This window comes from Hypoxylon fragiforme, assembly GCF_022984875.1.
Source record: "Hypoxylon fragiforme strain CBS 206.31 chromosome Unknown GGS25scaffold_6, whole genome shotgun sequence".
NCBI lineage: Eukaryota > Fungi > Ascomycota > Sordariomycetes > Xylariales > Hypoxylaceae > Hypoxylon > Hypoxylon fragiforme.
In genome coordinates, this window is record NW_026054761.1 from 2560873 (window position 1) to 2583194 (window position 22322).

The 22322-nt window shown below is 45.1% G+C and overlaps 3 protein-coding genes across 3 annotated transcripts; 1 reads left to right on the plus strand and 2 right to left on the minus strand.

The window, feature by feature from the left end:
* Positions 1-11192: 11192 nt before the first annotated feature.
* On the minus strand, positions 11193-11700 carry GGS25DRAFT_523059 (uncharacterized protein; the record flags this gene model as incomplete). Its single annotated transcript, XM_049264359.1, has 2 exons — positions 11193-11294; positions 11542-11700. The coding sequence occupies 2 exons, from the start codon at positions 11698-11700 to the stop codon at positions 11193-11195; spliced, it is 261 nt and encodes an 86-aa protein (XP_049115936.1).
* A 7192-nt stretch (positions 11701-18892) lies between these two features.
* Positions 18893-20996, plus strand: GGS25DRAFT_339281 (uncharacterized protein). Its single transcript, XM_049257951.1, has 5 exons — positions 18893-19478; positions 19530-20021; positions 20082-20165; positions 20217-20481; positions 20540-20996. Exons 1-5 carry the CDS (start codon positions 19105-19107, stop codon positions 20591-20593), a joined length of 1269 nt encoding a protein of 422 aa, XP_049115937.1. The 5' UTR covers positions 18893-19104; the 3' UTR covers positions 20594-20996.
* Positions 20997-21004: 8 nt separating this feature from the next.
* Positions 21005-21893, minus strand: GGS25DRAFT_496391 (uncharacterized protein). The gene is made up of 2 exons (XM_049261518.1): positions 21255-21893; positions 21005-21086 (listed from the first exon to the last, which is right to left on the minus strand). The coding sequence occupies exon 1, from the start codon at positions 21639-21641 to the stop codon at positions 21366-21368; it is 276 nt and encodes a 91-aa protein (XP_049115938.1). The 5' UTR covers positions 21642-21893; the 3' UTR covers positions 21005-21086; positions 21255-21365.
* Between the last annotated feature and the right edge of the window lie 429 nt (positions 21894-22322).

Genomic DNA, 22322 nt, shown 5'->3' on the forward strand with positions numbered 1-22322 from the left:
ACACACACACACACATACACACACATACATATATATATATATATATATACATACATACACCGCGAGACGACTATCCATCCATGTGCCACATCTTGGTCTCATGAAGTAAAACTACATCCTACCTACATCGGCAATGGTGAAACTACCTACCTAGCACATATGATCCAGAGACTTGTATGAGGTTTGAGTAGATAGGTACCTACCTAGGCTTGTGTGATACTAAGTAGGTATGGGGGGCTTGATGGATATTCTCAAGTTGTTGAGTCTTGAGAGTATATCGTACTCTCTAGTAGCTAACTGACTCATTTCCCAAGTCTTCCTAAATGGTACCTATTGAAAGCCAACGGATGCTTATATGAGTGTTGGACTGGTAAGCAGTGCTCTTATTCCTCTAAGAGGTTGTGTTGTTGAGGAGGTAGATATGAACTCAAGGTTACTAGACGATACTTATACGGGTGATAATAGCTGTAGTGACTAAAAAGGATACCTGGTCTAAAATACAATTCAAGACATCTCACGGTGAAGAAATCTTGAAGATAAGGTAAAGCATGTACGAGCAGCCACTAAGGGAGACACGAAAGACGAGGCGCCTTTGATGTCCGCTATATGGAGTCTTCAACGATTGTACCACCTGCACTTAACCACTTCTCATCAGGTACCTCGTGTAGGCACTGGTTAGACTTGAAGTTCGTTGCCTGCAAGTCACCTTTTCACTGAAATTTCTTATGATTCCGCACACGCACAGGTTCATGGTTGAAGAGTTGATACGGGGCGTCGGTAAGGCTCCGGACTCTGAGTAGTTTCTAATAGCAAGGGTGGGAGAGACTACAACATCCTACCCCATGAAGAAGATCTCTTTGTATGGAGTGATTATGATACACCACTGAGTCTAACGAATAGGCTCGCTCCATTACGACGAAGGGGTATGTAGCACTGTGCTAGCCAGTGTGAAGGTTGTTCATGTGAATAGGGGCAAAGAATATATCCCGTCACTTAGTTGTCGGGTGGGAGTCGTTTACAATAAGTGTAACTGGCCCATCTCAAAGCATCTGTGGTTAAAGGCTACCACCACCCTCATAGCTGCCCCGTTAATTATCTTTTATCTTTGAATTCGCTATCTCTTTCAATGAGCTATACTAATCGCAGAGTGAAAGGGGCTTAAGAGGTGTTGTTATGTCTACAAGCCGAAGCTATATCTCCTGATGAATAAGTACCGCGTGTTATTTGCTGGAAATTCTCAGAGACGGATCCCCTGTGTCAAGAGTCTACCTGTGGACTACACGGGGGCTAGATATATCAAAGACAGCTCACACTTGTATGTAGCTTCATGGTCTCCGGGCAACAACGATGTCGTTCTGCGTCTTCTAGGTTCCGCCTCGTTACACTCTGGTCATATTCTATGATATATTGAAAGGCATAGTTAACACTTTCTTAATGGATGTATACAGTGTCACAGTGAAGACGGGGCTTGGCTGTCAACCTCATAGTGCTATCTAGGCGACTTTGCAACTCGATGACACACACTACAGAAACAAACTCAATAAAGCATCATGAGTTGTAGACTTTTACATACCTAACTGCCTATTTGGCTTTCTAGGTACTTGTAATCGGATTGCAAGGCATGATGTGAACAGTAAGTCATAGAAGTGGAAATAGGGGGGATAGATACCTGTAGTACCTAGTACGAACTGCAGCCATACTTCTTCGAGAAGTTCGTAAGTACTATGTAATAGCATAAAGATGATACATCTGTTAGAAAACTTGTTTCATATGCCTTTACTGTTTACAACATGCTGATGATGGGCTGTGTTGAGGTTTTGGTGCAGTTGTTCTAGGTCTTACCCCTAAACAATCAGATCATGCATGCACTGGACTATCGAGGAAGCTTACTACCAAGAATACTGAGGTATCTACCTACCTTTATCCGTCTCCTTTGTTGGGCTCGGGAGCCAAGCCTTTACATTGGTGAATCAACTCATGTATTGCCATGTATACCTGTCAACCCCCCCTCATGTACCTACACCCGCACTCTCAGGCTTTCCGCGGAAATCCAGATACCCTCTGCCAACGCAACTGCTTAACATCTAGGTAGGTAGATAGACATAACTCATCACATAGGTATAGAGCAGTACCAAGTTGGTTTGGTATGAACATCGCTATCATGTTAGTGCCCCCTGACCGATTTCTTGGGTAGGCTATGATTGGCACACATACCTCTACCTTAGTACACAGGGTGCAAGCTGTTTCGCAACGGCACAGGCGCCTTTCAACAGCATATACGCCCTATTGTGTTACTTTATGGTACATGTATCGCGGAGATATCCATTCCAACTGTCACGATGGCATGACGAGGAGTGTTAAGATCTATATTTGACTCCTAGACCTGAAAACCTTCTACCCCTCGAGATACTTCGTGCAGGTATCCTTCCCCAGGGAGAACACATGCCGAAGCCGTTATGGTAGAACGGCGCTGTATCATAGACAGCAGCATTCCAAACATCACATCAAGGTCAGTATCTGCGAGAGGCGACTTGGGTGTCTGCCCAGTTAGGCGTATATCCCCGAAATAGGATCAGAACAAGCCTACTAAGTAAATTAAGAGAACTAAAAAAAGAACTACAATATCACAAGGAAAGAGGCCCAGCCGTAAACTACTGAATTCGTGACTCGGTATATACCGTACCTACCTGGTTACTCACTCATCACACTGCCTCTCCACATCAACCTAACCTAGGTAGATTAACTTCATGGAAGAAGAAAATTTTCTGCAATGAATAGACAGACAAGGCCTTCAAGTGGTCGGCGGCAGGCCACATCATCTGCATCCTTTCCGTGCAAGTCTATATGATGGAGACATAGGGTTTAGAGGACTAGGCTGTCGCGTGGTAGACAAGAGAGGCATAGGTATGATACCTGCCCACCTACCTACTTACCTTCCTTCCCATCGTCGGCTCATCGCGCTGCCTTATCCATAGTACTCACAGCCCGCGAAAAAAAGGAGAAGACCAGAGTAGGCAGACGAGAGGCTCGGACAGAAAGTCAACCTCGGCGGCTCGCCAACCAACAAGACAGCACGATCCAACAAACAATAAACAGCAAACAACCCATCTTTTTCTATCCATATCTCTGGACAATGATGAGTAGCAGGTACCTTACCTACCTACTAACATACACCCTCGTCGTCGGCTGACGCGCTCGTAGCCAGAAACCCCCCCCCCCCCCCCCCAGGGACAGCCACCCCCAAAATAGCTGTGCAAATGAATCTAGGCAGTTGGTTAGTAGGTGATTAGGTACACTCTAACGAACTCACCTCGTCGTATTTCGTTGGATCTTATCTTCCAAGTTCGAAGGGGCACGGTGCTGCTGCTTAGTAGCATAGCCCTACCTACGACCAAGTGAGAGAAACACACAAAAACCAATCAACTGCCGTTGGTACCTAGTAGTCGCCTTTTGTTTTTGTAAAGTACAATACCTAGGTTAGGCCAGGAACCTATCATTATGTAGGTACTGTAAGTAAGTGTGTACTTTCGGCACCGTCGCCATCCCCCTCAAAACGAAAACTCGAACCCCGTTGGCTCGGCATTCGCGATACCTACCTACCTACCTCTCCTCTAACCTATCTTATCTTTAATTATGATATTACAGCAAAGATGTCGTCGGACGAACGAACGAACGAACGAACGAACGACCCAATCGCGCGCCCGCAGAAACAAACAGCCCTACGGGAGGGCGTTGGAGCTGAATGCGAGTGAGCGAGCTGTTGCCGGAAAAATTGCATGATCTTACGTTGGACGCACGTGGCGTAGCACGGAGAGGCTGCATACTTAGTAATAGAGAGAGAGAGAGAGAGAGAGAGAGAGATGGTGCATACCAAAGATAGGAGGATGAGGAGAGGAAGAGGGGGGGTAAGGGGGTAACGCAGTACCCGTATAGGGCTGGTTTGAACTACCGTAGATACCAGGTAGGTAGGTGAGGATAAGATTATAGCTGGTCGCACGATCTCCCTCTCACCTCACTTATGTACCTACCTACCTACCTGCTTATTTAATACCCTCTTACTCCGCTGCTATTCGGCATTAACCTAGACCAGAGCCAGCAGCTTAGCATAGCGGAAATAGGTAGGTAGGTAAGGTTAGATAATAAGTAGGTGAAATTGTAAACAGATGAGACGACTCTTGAGGCAAGGGAGAGACCGGAGGGATGCCTGGCCGGACTGCGAAAGCGACATTGCAATTACAATGTCCGTCATACCATCCATACATACATGTAATCGAGCTAAATACATAGGCAGGTACTTGTAACTTGGGCTAATTTTGCTTTTTTTTTTTTTGGTGGTTGCTAGGCACCGCAATAAACGGCGTCGTGATTGGCCCGCAGCTATAGGTAGAGCCACGATCGGTAGCTAGCTAGCTATGTACGATGCCCAGTAACTATCTAGGCTGCCTTAAAAGGGTAATTAACTACCTAACCTTACATAGGTAAGTAGGTAGGTAGCAGCAACCTGGGAAGCTTTCCTATTATAGCACAAGCTCACATGTGCACCAATTTCCCCCCTTCCTGGGAAAAACTGGCACTTGCCTAAGAGAAGAAAGAGATAATATTCGTTGTTTCTATTTTGCGAAGAGGAGACGAGCTGATGGGGAACCCCCTCGAGCGAAGGCTGGGACTTCTCTTCCGAATAGTGTAACTAGTTAGTTGGTAGTAGGTAATTACTTACTAACAAAGTCGGAGTTTGAACGGCACAGCAGCACAAAGGCAACAAGGGGGGTCCCATACTCGCGCAATATACTTGTGTACTTAGCGCAAGAAGTAGGTAATAGGTATAACTATCTATATATATCTTTCTACATAGTAGTTAGACTATGTGCCACATATGTATGTGTAGTAAGTGTACCTACTAGAGTGTATAGGTAGGTAGTGTATATAAATAGAGCATGCCGAGCTTTCTTCACCTAGGTAGCTATGTATGTAGGATAACCTGGTAAGTTACCTAGGTACCTTGGTACGTACGGCCGTGTATTGTATCGTACAGAGCAGGTATCTACCTGCCTTACCTTACCTACATACTCTACCAGACATCGCCGCTGCTGGTATCGTCGTGGGGAGAGTGGGGAGATAGTTACATAGCAGAGAAACGGGAACGGGATATTATTATTTTGCTGAAGAAAAAAAAAAAAAAAAAAAAAAAGAGGAACCCACCCGTCCTCCTCCCCCCAGCCATCCGAAATTCCGAGGTAGGTAAGAATTGTATGCTGTTGAAGACCGGGGGCAGAGAAGCGAAGCGAAAAGATGTGGCGTTTTCTTGGTTCTGTAGGTTTAAGCTCGGCCGAAATCTGATCATGATCGTATGTATGTACAGCTGTGAGAGCTTAATTCCTTGACGGTTGGCCTAGATAAGTATGTACTTCCCATACATAGTGCACGGTTCCGGCCTAGCTTGGCAGAGATGTGTTTGGCTTCTGTAGGCTTGCCTACCTAGTGTAGTACCCAGCATACATGTAATGTAGTAGATTATCTAGAAGTATTGGATGTAACTACAGCATGTAGGTACGGATGAAAAGAGGTACCAGTGATATGTATGTATGTATGTAGATAGGTAGGGGTTCTACCATGTTCGAACCAGACCAAACAAGCGCGGGACAGACATGGGTTCATTGGATGATTAGGGCGTCTATCTAACAACCAACATCACAACAATTACATGATGTACGTGAGTCTACGCCGCAAGACTACCGACGGCGGGGGGAGGGGAAAAAAAGAGATGAACAAGGTTAATTATTAGGCTTCATAGGGCTTGTAGGTATGGAATGTACCCATATGTATGTGTATACATAGACAACTATGGAGCGATGATGGTTTTGTTTGATCTCTTGCGTGCCGATTCCTACAGTACCAGGTATGGGTACTATGGATGTGATGTAAGTAAGTATATGACAGAAATCCAAATATAGAACAAGAAGCTGCGGGTCACCATATCTGGTGGCAACGCTGAGGCAGTGCTACCCCTGGTCTCCATTGATCGTTGGAGAGGGATGATGATGATGATGGGGGGGAGGGGAAAGATCAATTTACCTACTTCCTAGTCGTCAGGCTTCCGATGAATGCAGAGAGATGGTGTTTCGAAACGAATCTACTACCTGCTGCATCTTGCAGGAAGGGTCTTGGTCTCTCCCCCTCCCCCCTGGTCCCCGTGATATAGGTAGGTACAAAGACCCCCCCTACCCTGGCAGCTGGGCGATCATTATCGCCATCGTGCATGTTGTCGACTAGGGACTCGGGGAAGTAGACCGCCTGCTAACTAGGGCTATTTTCTACGTGCTGTATAGGTAGGCGAGACGAAGGTCGCCGTACATTACATGTGTCTACAAGAGGCAAGTACATAGCCATGGCGATACACGCCACGCCACGCCACGCCACCTTCACGATACATGCCTACCTACTAGGTACTGAGTAAGTAGAGAAGGAGAAGGAATGCAAAGCATGTACATAGTTATCTTGTTACAAAAAAAAAACCACCGCTTCTGCAGCTCTCCCAAGTCGAAAGCCCGCACCCCCGGTTCCGAAAGGAAAAGAAAAAAAAAGGAATGTTGACAAGTCAATATGTCATCGACGTTTCAAGTGTCAGATCCGGGATGCTTGATTCGCCTTCCATGATTAGGAACGCTTGCAGGGTCACCATTTTAAGTTCTTATTCAAAGTCGATGAGCCTGGCTAACTAACTAACTAACAAGGCGTGGCGTGGCGAGTCCGAGCTAACCCACCACCACCACACGACGTATTGCTTTCAAGGTTAGGTGTGAAGTTACTCCGTAAATAAGGCTGAGATCTCATTGGTTCCCCGGTAAACAGAGCCATGTTTTACGCCTGGTTAGGGAATAATTATTAAGCGGCCGTTAGGTGTGTATGTGTGTGTGTCCGTATATGTGTGGTTCTCTTTCATGATCTGACAGCCCCTAACGCTGCTGCTTATGGGCACGCGTCGAGATATACCAGACCTCTGCAACCAACATGTAATAAGCAACAAGGGGTCCCACGTTTGAACAATCATACCTTCCAACGGTCAGTATGAGGCCCATTTGTATCGGCAGACCCTCCCGAAGTTTCGTGGCCAGGCTGATGAATATAGGATGGTGGCGTAGTAGCCTACTGTTAAAGGGCCAAGGTTTCGGTTTACCTTTGTAATATATCTACCTACCTAGTGGGTAGGTACCTCAGGTCATTTGTCAAGTTAGACTTACATAGTAAACACCGAGTTGGCGACAGCCTGTTCGGGTTATACAAGACCGAATAAAGGTGAGAAGGGTGTAGTAATCCATCGACGTCCAGAGCACGTATAAACCTGTTATCACGGATGGCAAAGTGGCACGGCACTTGTGATCGTGGACATGGCGCTTAAAGTGTATACGACTACGAGTAATATTGACTGCCGACTAACGTTGTCTCTTGGAAAAGCCGTGGGGTGCCGTCTAAGTGCCTAGCTCGACAAGTACTAGGTAAATAATAGGCGTAGGCATAGCCTGATGACTCAATAAAGGAGTGAATAGTAGTTGACACGGTCATTTGCTCGTTGATGACCTTGCGAAGTACGAAGTGCCAGCTTTTGTAAGTGTGTGCCAGGGGAAACCCGTAGTTTAATCTATGATTGGTGTTCTCGCCTTATCTTGTATTCCCCCTTTTCCTTGTACGCCCCCTTTGAAATGATCGTTGAGGTAGATGCCCCCAATGTCTGACGAGGATGCTCAGCTGCTCAATCTGGCCAAGCTTGTATATTTCGGTATCCTTTTCTTTATAACTACTTGGATGTCGGTATAGAACTAATCTTGCCTCTCCAAAGACAGGGGCTAGCCATCCAGGCAGTTATTTGAAAGGAGAGTAAGGGGGGTTACAATATCAACCTGTCTAGGGCATTAATTAGCAAGTCATCATAGAATGTCCCGGTATAGCAGCTTGTTCCATCATGCTAAAGTGGAATAAGTCCACTGCACTCTGCGCGTAGCAAGCGGCGGTCATCCATGACGGTATCTGGGTTACCAGAACGAATTCTGGAAACACAACGTAATCACACGACGTGGAAAGCAGATAGGATTATCCTGAGCGGCTCGTTGGTAGTCCTCTTAACACCTGTTAGGAAAAACGGCTTGTTAGACTTGAGGCTGCAAGGCTCAGTTGGAAAGGGGAAGGAAAATGCGATCCCCTGTAAATTGAAGTAGCCCATGAACGAGGCACGGAAGTATTTTACAGCTTTTGGTGCATCTAAACATCTATATTCGTCAATGTTGTGACTGATTCGTGCGTACCTACCTACCTACGTAGGTATTTACGTAGACGACCATTTCCTGAAATGATCCCGTAGAACCAGGTACAGGGCCTAGTACGTACCTAGGTAATATACAAGGTCCCTTATATGGGAAATCAGATCTGTCTAGCGAGGAGGATCGAGTTTACTAGGGAATAAAAAGCCCTTAAAATAGTAACAGAACTCTATCGTGCGTTATCACCCTGGTGGGAAAGGAGCGTAGCTAGGGGAGGTCGGCCGTGAGAGAACGGTAGTGCGGCAGGCGGCCCCTGTCTGATGAATGTTTCTAGACTGAGAAATTTGTCACTAGGTTGACTTCATTCAGTCAAGAATATGAGAAGGCGTCTGCATAGAAAGAGACTCCCCGGGCTGAAGGAGCGAACTACTGTTTTAGACCACGTGGCTCTGAGGAGGAGGATCTGCCTCGAGGGAGACAGACGTTAGCCTTGATCGTGACCTTGGACCCGCCCCGCCATCTTTGATTTCCAACAAGTAGACTTGATTATGTTCTCGAGATCGTCGGGTAGAGCTAATTAGCTGGGGTTTACTTACGATTTGAGATTGGACGTCATGATGGTTGGTTCTTGTTAGTTACGTGTGGTTTGATTCGTGGTGGCAAGACCCGATGCCCCTCAAGTGCCAATGGATAGATTGATAGGCCATACCTTTCGATTATGAAGATCTATCTGGTCGACACATGCCTACAGCAAACGACCAGGGAGGGGCATCCAATTGGACGTATACATATTACATACTACATTGTATGGTAATATGTACATACATGGAATGGATATCATAGATTAACAAAAAGCGCCTAGCTTAATCAACAAAAACCGCTCACGGGCCTTGGGGGAGGATGTACATGAACCCAAGTGCCCCCCTGTTGATCACCTCAAACTCCCCCCATTTTGGGCCGACGACTATACCTCATTCGGACAGGCACTTGGGCTCAACTGCTTTTTTAGGCACTTGGGTTCAACTTTTTATCTCTTAAGGTTTATTTTTTCAAAAACGAAAAATTCATAATTAATTATTAATCAATTATAAACATAACTTTAAAAAATAATTATAATAATTATTAAGTTTAATATTTTATATATTTTAATTCTAATTTAATTGATTTATAATTAATTTGTAATTCATTATAAATTAATTCTTAATTAATTCTTAATTGATCTTTAATTGATTCTTATTTAATCATTAATCAATTAAAAATAAATTGCTATCGGAAGCTTATCCGCACCCTAGTACATAGCGCTGGTCCGGGCTCTCCAGCTAGCCTCTAACATACTATCCTTAATAACTTTTCCTTCAATGGACGCATCTTGATGCAACCGGTATCATTAGAACCGTCTCAATTAGCGCTTCCAAATGATATATGTTTCAGATTAATGCGACCGGTAGTTGCGAAGTTATTTTAGGATTTCTTGAAGCAAAGGCAGTTGGCGCTAGCCGAGGGCTATCACGTGATCCAGGTATTGGTTACAGATGTATCTTTTTTCAGGTGCTTCTTAATCTTTAAATTCAAATAACTTCAGATTCAGATATCGCATCAATCTGAAACATATATTGTTTGGAAGCTCTAATTGAGGCGATTCCAACGATATAGGATGCACTAAAGCGGCAGCTTGGACTGATGATGGATTGTGTGGTTTTAGGCAGATTGAAGCTTTGAAGCTTGGGCTTTTTGCAGCCAGCAAAACTCCAAAAATAAGACTCGAAAGTTCAAATAATCAGGTGGGCCCCTGTCAGTCATATGGCCAATTACAACTCGCTAAACTCCGGATTTTCGTGTGACCGAGCCCCATTCTGGGTGGGCTTTATAGCGGGACACTAGGCCTAAAATGGGGGGAGTTTGAGGTGATCTACAGGGGGGCACTTGGGTTCATCTACCTCCTGGCCTTGGGGTAAGCGGTAAGCATTGACAACCCAGAGAGTCAATACTAATAAAACCGAGGTGGAGTGAGGTGGACCATCATGATCACCCGTGTAGGTAAAGTTAGGGTTCGCTTAGCTTGACTTGCCTGACAACAGTCGGGTCACGATATGCTTTTCTATCGAACCGACGACAAGCGGAGTTAGTGGACACTTCTATGGGCTACGTATCTGCCCGGATCTTAGCACGTTATGCTGCTGTGCTGATATGTAGCTATACTAGGTGATGAGAGAGCAACGATGTAAGCTTGTTGGTGGTTCTACTATGTATTGTTGCAAGGGTTGCTAGGATAGCTGTGCCGCAACAGCCTACGACTTTATTTCAAGTGTCTTCCCTCCCCGATCGAGGATGGGGATGTCATGTCAATGAAGATGCAATATTGTTTTAAGCCTGGCATGTTTGTATCCAGGCCAGATCCGACTGCATTCGATTTGTGTCTTGTCTGTCCCTTTTTATGTACACACATCAAAGATTGTGCGGTTGATGTATGCAACTTATCACCCTACAAGGATGCCATAATCGTAAAGAAAAATTATGGACCCCGAGTGATGTCTGGGAGAAGCCCCAGTCTGCTAACCCTAGGTAGGAATTAACTTCTTGGCCTGTTTGGATAGAGACGATGCCGTTCGTTGCTGGTTCCGAGCTCGAATTATATGTCCGAATTCGTAGTATGTAGCTTGGTAGTTGTGTGGAAGGCATTTGCACTGATACAATACAGTGCCCTACAAACAGAAACTCATCGCCGTATGCAAATCACCCTGGCGAGTCCTCGAAACTTGCCGAACGGGGTTGAATGCATACGTGAAGAGTGAAGAGCCGAGTGGGGCTGGAGAAAGACTTTTGGGAGATGCCTGGAAGAGGCACCACTGCCTAGGTAGCTATGCCCATGCCCACACGGAAGATCCTCGAGTAAGAACTTAGAATGCGAAGCTTGACCGTCATAGTGCCCCCAGACCCTTGCTAATTGGAACGTGCTGTGATGCCAATCTGCTCCGTCATTTCTAGATTTCGATTCTGTGGTTGGGTGGCGGATCGTATGAAAAGCACCAGGGTTCCGAAGAACTAAGAAAAGAGGTTAATTGGCCTACCGGCGCAGATACAATCCATGCAAGTACAATAAATGCTTGAAGAATTGCACACCCACAAACTGGATTCAGGCGCACTGAGTGTTGCAACTGGTAATTACCATACGCGGGGCCCTATGCAATATAGAACTTGTTGAGCTTGTTGACTACCATATGAGCGCATGCTATTGGCCTTGTGTCGCTTAAGGTGACGACAGACTCTTCTGCAAGACGGTGCTTCTCACGGTGAAACTATGTGACTTTGTACGAGTAGAGCTTTCCGCCGCTTCTTTGAGAGAAATCGACATTGCCAGCACAATTGGGCGGGCTCGAATTGTGTTACTTTGGTAGCTTTGTGTGGTGAGGTCGGCGAGTAGTAGAACCAGTATGGGCGTGTCTGGCATCCCCGACAGTTTATGAAGACAATGTCTTCGATGAACCACAGAAAGTCGGTGTGCATATGATTTTTGAGCTTTGAGCTCTTGAGGGGTCGATGTGACAGTAGGGTGTCAACCGAAGAATTAAATTCACGTGCTGGATTTGGCGTCTAACGAACCAGTAGGTAAAATATGTAATAGTTGCACTCAAGTTGGTGGTATGGGTGGTATGGGTGGTACTGAAATGCATGGGAAGCACAGGTTACCTTGGGAGCATTGGGAGTGTTTGTATTATACGGTGTCGTCGCATCAATGCAACCGAGTACAGGTACCTAGGCACATATTATGTATGTAGGCAGAGAACATTCGTCGAAAGGCCAAGACCTGCAGCAGCAGCGCAGCTGTGACCTTGGTTGTATGTATGTAACGAAGCCCACCTAGTATATATCTTGTGTAAGCAATCAATAGACTGATATTGCTGCTTGCCTTCGTTGCCATGTTAAACTGCGAGTCGGGATCGGGTTCGTCCGTCCATGATTGATTCGGCCGAATGAAGTTTCTTGAATATTGTGAATATTGAATACATCAATGATAATGTAGTTATATGGAACAGATAGATATGTAGGACCTAGGTAAGTAGGGACTGTACCTAATCATATGTAGGTTGGGTTACTAGGTATTATGCAACAACATTGAAATATTGAAAACCAACTGCATTTGTTTTGCTCAAATTTCCGGTTGTTGATTCTCTCCATTTTGATGCTACATAGCAACTTTCGGGGAAATCAAATGGAAGGTTTCAAGTTGTTTGTCCAATGTCGGCAACATCGAAAGCCCTTATTAGAAGTTAGAAAAAAAGTACTGTAGCCCTGGAGGTATTACTGTGCTATGCAACTTCCCAGAACAGCACCTCCAGCCCTATCAGCTAGGTACCTAACTACTAGTAGCTGAAATACATCATAGCCCTAGAGGGTACTTCCAAGGTTAGCTGAAACAAGCAGCTGCATTTAATGTTTGTTCCTATGCAGGTTAGATTGAGCTAGAGGGGTAAACCAAACCACCTTACCAGTTAGGTCTGTGCTTTCCCCATCATGCATTACATAGGTACCTACATGTAACTACATAGGTACCATGACTTGTATGTGTGGTACCTATGTAATATATTGATACTTATGTAATCCTAATGTCGCTTTAGATTACTATGGTGGCATCCAGATGTCTAGATGATGTTGCAGTAGGAAGAAACGGATATGAGTTTAAAATAGAGCCCTTGGGAATATCCATGGATGTAAACAAAAGAACATCATGATACATCAAGTACGCCGTAGTTAATCCCTATCAAAGTCTTTTGAGGGTTCAATGTTTGTTTCAGACTTGCATTAGACATAAATCTTGAGTAGTTAGTTATGTCAATCTAAGTACGGATGAACATTGAACATGAATGGTTTGTACAGAAAGAGTTAAAAGAAGATACGATCACTGATAACTAATGACAACAAATCTCAGTGCTCCAGCTGCAATGTAATAATTACATAGTACATAATACATACCTGATACCTGCATCAATGTGCTTACTTACATTGATACTGTTGTACCCAATACCTAAGCACACCACCTTCCTCCACGCAGATCATTTTATCTTTTACATCATATCATGTATGCACATCTTATTGGCTGCATGCTTACGTAACATTCCTGGAAACCTCGTGGCCCAGAGAACGAGAAGAAAAAAAATATCCCGAATCCAATCGGGAAGGATTTTGAGGCCAGAAACGCCAATATGGGGTATAGTACACTATACTTACATGCAACCTACCTACCAGTAGACCTGCTTATTCCTACATAGCTGTTCCCCCTGACCAATCGTATCACCAGCCCAATGGTCACACATGCCTACATACATAGAACATACATCATACATGTTCCCATACATACAGCTATACCACTGTTCTGGAACACTAACAATGTATGTGTCTCTGGGTTCATGTTAGTACTAACTCCAGCATGTAGGTGTCTTTGCTTGGATGGATATATAGGGTCCCACACTGTCGGAAATGTCTAGCACAACACCATAATACCAACCAAACCTACCTACTTATACTCCTACTCCAATTCCATCAACAAACCCCTATCACGTCAGGTTGATATTAAACTATTTCTATTTCCAGGTGAATGGCAGTAATCCAATGTCGACCACCTCCTTTACGAACACTCAGTTGGCCCCGAGTCCTTCGTTACGGTCGCAGTGAGTGCATGATGGATGGATGTCTTAGAAGAATGCCCACGCAGCGGTTAAACCGACTCAATCACTCAGGAGAGGCAGGCTGTGAAAAAAAAGGAGGGGAGTATACGACCATAAACGTAGAGGCACGTACAAAGGCGCTTCATTTTAAACCTTGTATTGTGCCGTCGACCAGTCGGCGCCGCATCGGTACTGCAGTTGGAATTAGGTTGATTTGACGCCGACCGGGTTTGTCCAACGTCTTTTCGCCTTTTTTGGTCTCTATTGCCTTGGTAGACCAACACATCTCAACAATGTTGCCTTATATGGAGTTGCCATTCCGAATATATGCCAATAGGACTTTATAACCTCTTGGTTTTATTTCTGATTCGGTGTTCTGGAGCAGGTCACGCTAAACGTTGGCAACTGGCTAACGCGGTGGTCCATCAGTCAAAAATCTTTTCTGCTTCTTGTCCCTCCTAGTGGGTAATCTTTTTAAAGGTTCAGTAGACGTAACAAGCGCGATATATCAGATATCCTGAAAATAAAACCAGCTACTCTTTTTGGCCCCTCGAATGATCGAAAACACCAAAAAGTTCAGTCTAACGGTTCGTTAGGTAGTGTTTGGTTGGCACTAGAGATGATATAGCCTGGTTAGCACTTATTAAGTTACTAATTAAGGGCGCGGTGTATAGTTACTGTTCCATTCATAGCTCATGGGCCATGGTATTGGCCCTAGGAGAGGCACGGCTATTAGAAGATGGAGCCTCGACATCTTTTTTTTCTTTTCGGGATTTGTTTCATTCGAGCTGTTCATTGTTCATTCTAATCTCTTAGTTTCTGCTCCACAACTATTAGCCTTGCGGCGTTGATCAATGGGGTATCTAGTGGGGGGGAAAGCCGTGATTTCATAGGTTCCCACTAAGAGAGAGCTACCGCGCCGTCGCTCTGAGCGGGCCGTTGTAAATGGATGAACTAAGCCCTTGTAGTGTACGGCTCAGGTACCTATAGCGGCAATTTTTGGTGTCTGGGCGTATTGCCGTTTAAAAGATGATAACCATAATACACAAAATAATTTACACAAATAGCCTCGTCGTACTCTAGACCATTGAAATAAGCCAGACGAAGATTTGTAGCCTTTCGGTGGAGGCTACTATTGCTAGGATACATGGCCTTTCTGCGAATGAACTGATGATCTCCCAGTTTGTTGAACCTACCCAATGGCAATTTGGATGAGATATCCTAGGGTCGGATCAGTTCATGCTTGGATTACCGAATCGGTGGCTTCGAATACAAATGGAGAATTTGAGGTTATTATCAACGAGGCATGTACATGTACAGATGGTGGGTTTGATGGCCTCTGGATACATAGGTGCAGGCACCTGCGTAAATTATGATACGTGCCTACCTACCTAAGTATGAAATCCACGTAACCCATAGTTAACTCATATGATATTAGAATCAATCCTCAAGACATAAGAGAGAGCAAAAATGGAACAAAAAAAAGGTCAAGCCCCAATCTGATAACTGACTGTTCCTAGGATCGGAGGTTGTAGGAGAAAATGACCACCCACTGCTAAGCTCAGAGGCGTGTTTCGGACGAGGATGGGGCGGACGAAAATGGCGACATAGTGGATGACAAGACTAAGGTCGCGTCAAATCAGGTATACTCTTTGAACTGTCAATATTTTAACTGTGTGCAACTAATTGTGCTAATTGTACTAGTCTTACCGAGAATACCTCACATCTACGAATTATGAGCGTGAGTGATATTTTAGCGCTCTGCTATGATCAGCTTCAAGAGGCACAGTCGGAAGTGCAACAATGTGAAGAAAGTGAACGGGGAACGTGTACATACAATACCTTACCATGACACAACATACATACCCAGTATTGACATTACTACCAAGGTTAGACTGATAGCAGATAGATATGATACCTACCTACACTGGAAGCACGGCTTCTTGTCAACCCTGTACCTCCGCAATGAGATTTTTAAGACCTAGCAGAACCAGACAACACTTAGGCTTGGTTCAAGAGATCCAAAAGGGGAAAATTTTATCGACATGATTTGATCTCTGTTACCAAACTTCTTAGCCAACGCCACTCGCAAATGACGAGATACCACCTACCGCACCACGGGCACAACCTTGATCGACTTTGAGGATGACCATAAACATAACATGACATGACATTGAGTACATACCAACATTGTGGACTGTTAGATGCCTGGTAGGTAGGTACAGTTTGTGCCTAGCATCATCTCGCAAAAATAGAATGCCTGACAAGAAACCAACTCTTCTACCCAGCCATGTAGATGGTTAATTTAATAACCCAAGTCTTAAGCGTTGACTGATGATGATGTTGTTAACACCATTTATAGAAGTATTGTATGAAGTAGTTAGGTTAACTAGTTACGATACATACATCAATAATAGTAGAGATAGGTGCCTAGCAGCCTAAGGTTAGTACTAGGTAGGGTCTAATGTAAGGCCTAGTGTACTATGTAAGCCCTGGAGGTCTAAAAACACAACATGAGAAGAATTGAAAGCATAAGATGAAAAGGCGGAGGTACCTACCCACACCAAATACTGATTTGGGCTGCAAGTACACATCAAGTGCATACATTAAATGTACATACATCATGTACATAGGCAGATCCTTGTAAGAGCTTCGATGTTCAAAATTATTATAGTCACTCCCCTCCCAAGCCTATAAAAGTGTGGGGTGTGTGGTAATGACAGCCCTAGAGCTACTATTACATCCATGGATAGTAGATACATACCTAGTAGTACATAGTACTCTCCAGGGCAGCAGGGCTACTCCGAATTTACTACATAGCACCTAGTTAGTTATACTGAGTGCACTGCAGGCGACTAATTAGACGCCAGCGCTTGCAGTGGGCCATTTTCTGTGCACGAGCCAGGAACTTCAGTACATAGTACTTGCGTCGTATGTAGTACCCTACATGTAGGTTATTGGATGTATGGATTGTAAAAGTACACTCATCATCAGTGCTACTGCTGTTAGGGCGTTCGTCTGTCTCTAACCCCATTTACCACCTGCGTCAGTCTACTAATCAGGTAAGGTAAACGGGGACATGGATCCGGATCCTATGTACCCCTCGTGCAATTAAAGAGCTACATGTAATTAACCCTTACTACGTGACATCGATACAACCCGTCTTATTCTCATAGAACATTTCTTCTATTCTTCTTTCATTCCAAATTCGTCACACAGTCAGGCTTTTTATGCATACCATTACATATTATCTATTCGTCTATGGTCCAGTTAGATTTGGGCCCTGAACACCGTTGCCAATGCTATTGCTATGCGGCCAACTGCATCTCGAGGCCAAGGTCAAGGCCGAGGCCGAAGCCGAGTAACAGTCGCCTATGTATGTTATGAGGCCTAAAGAAGGAGAAGAAAAGAGGGAAGGGAAAGAGGCTCTATCACCATCGGTCCCGAATTGTTGCAGTTCGCATCAAGTCCTACGCACTGCATTTCACACGTCATTTTCCCATACCAGTAAAATATCACGATACAAGATATGAACCTACTATTTGCACCATCACATTACCTATTATATGATACTAACAATGGATCAAGGTAAAACACGTTAGTACATGGTATCAATATACTAATATGTACCTACATACCTACCTACAATGGTCCTACATACATACTTACCTAAAATGTGTAGCTCGCTGCTCTGCACAAGACCCTTGCAGTGGAGTCGCATGGCATACATAGCTAACTACATAATACCTAGTATACCTATACCTACCTAGGTATTATACACGATACTTACAAGCTCTTTATAGTAACTGTATGGTATGTATGTGGGCGAGATAGTTACTTGGAGTATGGATAAGGCAGGTCGAACTAAGAGCGAGTCGCAGAATTAGCACTGCCTGCTCACCATTCTTCGCGAAGAAACGCCAAAGCCACCCTACCCGTAAACTGGGTCCTGCGCGCTTGACCTAGCTACACCCCATGGCTCATGAGGATACCCCGTATGTGGATCTATCTTATTCTCGGATTCGGCTAGCTGAGTAGGTACCTAATTTATGTGCCTACCTATCTACATACCCAGCACGTACCCAACTGTTTGTCTGTCTGTCTGTCTGTCTGCCTGCCTGCCTGTCTACCTACACTACATACCTACACTACAACCTGACTTCTACACGTTCTTGACGCACAGCACGCCGTTCTATCACTGACCATATTCCCCCCCTTCTAGCTTCTCTATACTACTTTATGCTATGCTACTTACGTTATATCATAGACACCAGGAACCAAGGCATTCATAGAATCCCCTGTCATCAAAGCACAGCTCCTGGGATCAATTGCTGGTTGCCTTGTCGAGCCGACCCTCTTCAGGGAGTCAAGCAATCGATCGCCGGGGTAGGCTAGGTACCCTTACATACATATCACATACCTAGGTACACAAGAGAATGGCTGTAGCCTACATACATCCTTGGATACATACCTGCATGTAGGTATTCGCGCAGCTCTCGTCTGTACCTCGAACCCTATCTCATATTATCTTGACCCCCGCCGTTTTCTCACTACCCTGTCTATGTCCCCCGTTTCCCGTCTGTCAAGGCATAGTATTTCTGTATGTATTTATGTATATAAAATGATCCACCGGACAGACAAGGTACTTCTACTATGGAGTCGGCCTGTCCTCATCCCACCCCACACACACCTCACTCTAACCCCTACCTTGCCCTACCTACATTGTACCCGCCTTTGGCTTGTCTATCCATGTAAGAGGTACTAGCATTCTCCTCACTGCGGCGTCGACTGCGAGATGTATTCTGCGGTACACATCTCTGGCGCCGTTTTCCTTTCCCACGCATATACCTACGTAAGGTTAAGGCCTGTCGTGCTCCACCAGGGTACTGCCTCTGATAAATTTATAAGCTCTTGAGGTTCCTGCTTGTCCTGCCATCGCAACCCTTGAGGCTGAGAATCTTTAATACAAAACGCTTGCCAAACACAACTTGCAAAGTCCTTCCCCCATATCTCTCAACCAGCTCCACCTTGGTGATTTGTATAAGACTCTCATATATCCTTCCATCTTCCTTCCAACGCCCGAGTCATATACCAACCCAGGCAAAATATAAGGCATAGATAGACATTATTGTATGTATTTCTTTACCACTACTTAAAGGCCCTCAACTCGACACTATCTCTTTATCACGATGAACCAATCCACTCGATTAGAACGAAATCTCGAAGACTCTTACTCACACCTACCTAGGTCAAGAGCTAACACGATCTCGACGACAAGAGGATTTCACGACTTACATCTCATCGATTCGCCTCGAAGCCAACCAGCTTCTTCTCAGGAAAACCAACCGCCTTCATATATAAGGCATATATCTCAGCGCTCTGCGACATTTCATCCAGGCCAGGCGTCCTACCCATCTCCGCCGCCCCAAGGTGCATTGGATGCTGAGTGGAGTGAACGGCAAACGCAGCCTCAAAATACACCTCTCTTACGCTTCGATCCAGCGCGAGGTTGTTCTCCTTCTTCAACATCTCCACCACCCTCAGCGACATCCACAAATATGAGGTAAGCTTGCATTTCTGGCCCAACCGAGAACTAAAACTCATAATAAAGTAGTACTGTAGCTGTAGCATACGACCCTAGGATGGAAATGGGCATTCCTCGATCCTCCTTCACTTGGCCGGGTCTTGAATCTGGCCATGATCTATTAGGCCACGATTTGGGCTCCATGGGCCATGGTCCCGATCCTAGAATGACTCCTCCCAGCACTTCCAGATCTTTAACCTCGAGCCCGCCCCGCTTCACTTTAACGCCAGAGCAGCGCGAACTCAAGAGGCAACGAGACCAAGTCCGACGAGACTCAAAGTCATCTGTACGAGCGCGCCGCACCATGAGCAACTATTCTTCAGCCTCGGCATCCCCGCCCGTCTCAATGCATGAATTCTCTTCCGCATCCCCGGTACCAGTGTACTCGACAGCGCCGTCGCAAATATCTCTTCTCGCAGAACCCGCTACGACCATGGCAGGCTCGTATATGCCGTCTTATTCCACATCGCCACTTCCGGACCACGGTAGCTCGAACATGTTTGCACATCAGTTTTCGTCATTGTGAGTGATTCATTCATTGGTAACACTAAATATCATAGCGCTGACAACTAATATAATAAGGCCCCCCAGCGATTACATGAGCTTGAATTACTCACCAGGTTATCCACCGCCACCTTCCGCGCAGAGCTTGTCATCACAATATAGGTTCGTATTGTCGCAAGTAATGATAAAAATGGGCACATCTAACAGTCTCAGTAGTCGACCATCACCGCCCATGCATGAGGCTGGCATGATGTATCCTGTTCAGGCATCACCTGTTCTATCTTCTGGGGGCACAGCGCAAGAGGCTGGTCACGTTCGCGTTGTCCAAAGTCGCCCAAAGCCCCAGTGCTGGGAGCATGGCTGTAATGGACGACAATTTTCTACCTTCAGCAATCTCCTGAGACATCAACGCGAGAAATCAGGACAAGCAACCAAGGCTACGTGTCCCAACTGCGGTGCTGAGTTCACAAGGACTACTGTAAGTGTTTATCCCCTTCAGATTATGCCACCAGCCGGCCAACTAATAATTATTCTAGGCACGTAATGGACACCTGCTTCACGACAAGTGTAAGCAAAGACGAAACTCGTGAGGCCCGATGAATCGATAAACCCCACTTTTGTATTATTTACGATGGACGGATGATGGTTAGGAGCGCTACGGCGAAAAATGCGAGGGCTACGATGAATTGTGGAGTGGCATATGATTTAGACGGCGACGACTCAACTGGCATCTAAAACTTTCTTTTCTTTGGAAATATCTTTTCTGTTGTTTTTATTTTTTTACTCGGAGTATATATGGGATTATGGACGTTAAAGGATTTGATGGGTTGACGAGCTTTGGACATGGCGTGGAAGATTAAGCATATACCCCCTTTTTTTTGTTATCTTCCCTTGAAATATTTTTTATCTTCGACCTTCAATCTTTAACCATGTATATTTTTGGAATATTTGGAACTGACAAAATTATCATTTTAAGACATTATTTTTAAACTGTCTACCTATGTTGGTGATATCCGGCTGTGATGTGATACTGTCTTAACCTGCTACGCTAGCCATATGTTTCTCTCCCCAGCTTAACTTGAACTATTCGGAACTATTAGTCAGTCTTCGTGGTCAGGACTGGAAAGCTACCAAGACATCGGTAAAAATGTCGCACATACAGCGGGGAGGGGTAGCGTAAGTGACTCTGCCATGATAGAAGCATTACAAACTCGTCTATATGCATATAGACTGAACTATTTTCAGCCGTACCTAATTTCAAGAAACGTGGAGTCCCCTTCAGCGTTGTATAGAATGTAGGCAGGTAGGTAGCATCACATCCGACCTGACATATGTTACGACCATTCCGATTCACGCGGCCGACTAGTAGCTATGTGTAATGCGACATCGCCTCGAGGATGGCATATGGAGAAGCCCGACGATGGACGGGAAAAAGCGTGGACGACATGGATGTTGACCCTTATCTAGGAATAGCACCAGCGACGATGGATAGGACCTGACATACACAATGGCTGATATAGGTAGGTAGCGTAGTGTAGGCATTGCTACTATGTGAAGAAGCCTTAGCTTATAGCCAGGTGGCAAGCAGGGAATAGCGTTGCAGCACATAGCACTCAAAACCACAACCAGCTGCCACATTGGGAGATGCTTCACTCAAGATTTACCTAGCTAATGTATGTATTGTACCTACCATACATTACCATACCCAGCCCATACCTACATGACATGCATACACATGAAGCTACAATAGTTTAATTAAGTGCGGTGCCGTTGTAACTCGGCTCGCTGCCAGTTCCGGTCTGAAGAAATCCCCCCCTTCGTCTTCTCCTCCTCCTCCTCCTCCTCCTCTACCCGGTTTACCTCACCCCCCCTCATCTCTTAAGGAAGGCGGAGAAGGTAAAAAAAAAAAAAAAAACAAGAAACTGGAGAAATCCGGAAATCGTCCTGTCTCAAAAACAAGACGGCGACCGTTACCAAGCTGCGAAGCTCAACGGAACAAAGTGGGACATATGTCCCGTTCTTTCAACCTCGTCACCTGCAGTGCAGTTACCCCCCCCTAGACATTAAACCCACTTTTTTTAATCTTTGGCAGGTTTAAGGGTTCCCTGGCCTAGGCCATATCATACGTACATACAGATATTCATACATACACTAATTTATGTCTTCCCCTTCCCCAGACTAGGATATACGATTCGGCCGAAAAGGGGACTTTATATGCGAGGAGAGGAGGAGAGGAGGTGAAGGGGGTCCCAGTTTTGCTGTTACATTATGTACATACATAAATTAGTGCAATACATAGTTACGTATGATGTTTATCGG

Excerpts from the sequence above, each read along its gene's own strand:
- GGS25DRAFT_339281 (XM_049257951.1), top strand. The coding sequence starts at position 19,105 with ATGAACCAATCCACTCGATTAGAACGAAATCTCGAAGACTCTTACTCA. Across the intron at positions 20,022-20,081 it reads GCACATCAGTTTTCGTCATT|GCCCCCCAGCGATTACATGA; the intron begins GTGAGTGATTCA and ends TAATATAATAAG. Across the intron at positions 20,482-20,539 it reads CTGAGTTCACAAGGACTACT|GCACGTAATGGACACCTGCT; the intron begins GTAAGTGTTTAT and ends TAATTATTCTAG.
- GGS25DRAFT_496391 (XM_049261518.1), bottom strand. The coding sequence starts at position 21,641 with ATGTGGCAGCTGGTTGTGGTTTTGAGTGCTATGTGCTGCAACGCTATT.